The following is a 3,078-nucleotide window of genomic DNA, read 5'->3' as shown; positions in this document are numbered from 1 at the left end:
TTAACTATTTTCTTCCCATTCATTCGTTGCATGCTTATGATGTATTAATGACCTCGGTTAACGAGAAAAAAATTGACATAAAGCAGTCATTAAATTTTATCTTGATACGTGTAATATGAGTTTGTGGCTTTGTATAAAGAAATAAAAGGAGTATGTACATATTGACCTGGCAACTAGTAAAATAGTACTCCAGCTCTAGAGCACTCGTAGCAAGTACCACCGGCAGAGAGCTAGCAGTGGCACGAGCCAACCGGATTCACATTCGCTTCATATCCTTGTCCCAACCAACAGCCAGGCAGACGAGCAGCAACAGCGAGGTAGGTGCTGATTATCTATAGAGAGACCGCGTCCAGCGATGGACGACTTCACCTTCCCTACAACGGCCGCCGCGGCAGAGCATGCGGAGCCACTGTTCCTACATCACCACCACCGCCTTCTCCCCTTCCCCCACTTCGCCTCCTCGCCGCTCTGGTTTCCCGGCGACGGCGTCGCCGTTGCACCGGTGGTGGCCGTGGTGAGCCGCCGAACCGCCGACGGCATGGAAGAGCAAGAGCCCACGTCGTCGGACTCGGCCGCCGGACGACGGTCCAAGGGGGAGAGGGGAGGAGAAGCGGATGAAGAAGGGGCGGTCGTGCGCGCTACCGGCGCGGACGGCGAGGACAAGATGGACAAGCTGTGGGAGAACTTCAACGAGGAGCTGGAGGCGCTGCGGCGCGCCGGTTCTTGCCCGAAGAAGACGGCGGCGGCGTGCGGGCTGGACGAGCTGTCGGACACGGAGTCGGAGGCGGGGGAGCGCGGGCGCGGGTGCGCGCCGATGCTGCGGGCGTCGTCGAGGGCCGGCGCGACGGGGCAGTACTACCGCCGGAGCGGCAGCTGGGTGCTGCTCATGAGGATCTTCAAGAGGCTCTTCGTCGTCGAGAAGACGGCCGTCTCCGCCGCGCATCGGCGCCACAAGGCCAACGCGGCAGAGTGATGCGTACATGCACACAGCACACGTACAGCATGCACAATCGCCCTGTGATGCAAATGCCGAGTGAGTTAAGTTATACTAGACGGACATGAGTAATTAAGCGTTCATGATGGGTGTAACTAGAGTCCATCGGATACAGAGGAATTCGGCATATATCACTCCATTGTTTTGCATCATCTTCCTTGCTACTCCTTTTGTTTCTGTAAAATATATAGAAAGTCAAGACCCGTGGAGATTCTTCTGTACCCACTTGTCACTGCCCAGGAGATGTGCCCTGTCATGAATCACGATCTTGTGGTGAATTATACTCGACGGGTATGAGTTATTAAGGCCGCGTTCGGTAGTCATCCGCGGAGCGGAGCGCACGGAGCGGGCTTTAAGTAACTCTGTAAATTATAGCTTTAATCAGTTGGATTGCCGCTCCGCTCCGGCGCGGAGCCATGGAGTGGAGGGAATCCGAACGCGGACTAAGTGTTCATGAGTGGCGTAAGTGTAATTACAGTTCATCTGAACAAAGAAACATCACCCCATTTTCTTGCATCTTCCTCCTTGTTTACTGCGAGTAGTACTGTAAAATATACTAATAAATATATAGAAAATCAAGACCAACGGAAATTCTCTTGTGTCCATTGGTGACACGACTCAACAGATATCGTGTCATGACTCATGACTACTCAATGATGCAATCGTTGGAAGCAGCTAAGTGGTCGCCTCGGTGACACAATGTAATGATCAGTGTGGAGGTTGCTTTCCAGAAAGTGGAAGCTTAGCTGCCCAGATTCTGTATGCCGAACATTTTTCACTCCGTTCCGATGAACTGGAAAAGGGGCGAGGCTCATTTTCCGTCTAAAAAATATCGTTGGATCTGAAGACAGAAAGGCGCACGACATTTTCCTGGGCCACCTATCAATTTGTGTGCGTTCGTGGGGTAAAAAGCTCGCGCTGTTTTCAGTGGGGAAAATGGAGGACGCGTGCGTGTTTTGTGTGGGTGGCTCGCTCGCTCCCTCGCTCGGCTCACATAGGGACAGCAGATTGGCTCGCACTAAAGGCGAAAAGTGGGACAGCGACGCCCAACCGTCTTGTACTACCTCATTACTCGTAGAACAGTAGTCATCTCCTTCCACATAATACATGCCATCTACTAGTCCAAGCCAGCTGTGTGTCGCCAACTCAATTTGCATCCAAACTTATTCGCAGCGCTGTGAACCAACAGGTGTGGTAGACTATGACAGTGTGAAAAAACGTCTTATGTTAAGTTACTAGTTACAGAGGGAGCATCATCATGATGCAGAGGCCGGGGATATACCTCCATTTTCAAAAAAAAAAACAGAGGGAGCAGTAAGCAAGGATTTAATGTTATGACTCTTTTCTGGGGCAAAATTATGATGTTGTGACTTGGGTGGGAGCGAGCTGCACCGGGGTTTGGCACTTTGGAAAAGACAAATTCGTACAAATTCATAATGCAAGCGGTGCCGAATGCCAGAATGGACATTCATGAGTGACGTTTTGTCTTGTTAGCAACTACTCTACCTACACCACAGCCTAATGAGAGCAGGGAGAAACAAACATGAGTCGTTGAGCATTCTATTCTACCAATCTGCCCAATTTTTGTTCTGCTTCCCTACTGAAATCGGCCAGCGGTTAAGAGGACGGGAGGCACTCAGGGCCAGGGACAGCACACAAGGACTTAATAGCTTGTGCACACATACGCGAGCATGATGGTAGCTGGGCCTCCTCTCACCAACTATCTCAGACAGTTAAGAATAACGAGGAAAGGGCACTCATCTTTTAGTCACCACGCCAATTATACAATAATGAATGAGGGGGAAATCTGTCTCCCTCAAGATGAGGGCAGACTACAGTAATCCATCAGTTGAAGATTAAGCATCAATACAATAGGATTTTACAGGTGTTATACTTTCCAGCTGCCCCGTCTTTCTTAGGGCCTTGTTTGGAATGCTGGCTGGAATTTGGCATGAAATTCAGAGGACTTACGCCATTTTCTGTGCAGTTCCTGCCTTCCAAAGTCCAAACAGGCACTGTACTCTTTCGAAGATATTAGTATCTGACAAAGGTTGAAAGGCGAAAATGAAATGAGCAGAGCAGTA

At 50.2% G+C, this 3,078-nt stretch overlaps 1 protein-coding gene across 1 annotated transcript; it reads left to right on the top strand.

Annotated features, from left to right (window-relative positions):
- Positions 1–206: 206 nt before the first annotated feature.
- Positions 207–1,215, top strand: LOC125538332. Its single transcript, XM_048701590.1, has one exon. The coding sequence runs from the start codon at positions 356–358 to the stop codon at positions 971–973; it is 618 nt and encodes a 205-aa protein (XP_048557547.1). The 5' UTR covers positions 207–355; the 3' UTR covers positions 974–1,215.
- Positions 1,216–3,078: the final 1,863 nt, after the last annotated feature.

This window comes from Triticum urartu, chromosome 2 (genome assembly GCF_003073215.2).
Source record: "Triticum urartu cultivar G1812 chromosome 2, Tu2.1, whole genome shotgun sequence".
In the NCBI taxonomy this organism is placed as follows: Eukaryota; Viridiplantae; Streptophyta; class Magnoliopsida; order Poales; family Poaceae; genus Triticum; species Triticum urartu.
This window is presented reverse-complemented; position numbering and strand designations above follow the sequence as displayed.

Bases quoted from the DNA above. Each gene is read 5' to 3' on its own strand.
- LOC125538332 (XM_048701590.1), top strand. From the start codon at position 356: ATGGACGACTTCACCTTCCCTACAACGGCCGCCGCGGCAGAGCATGCG.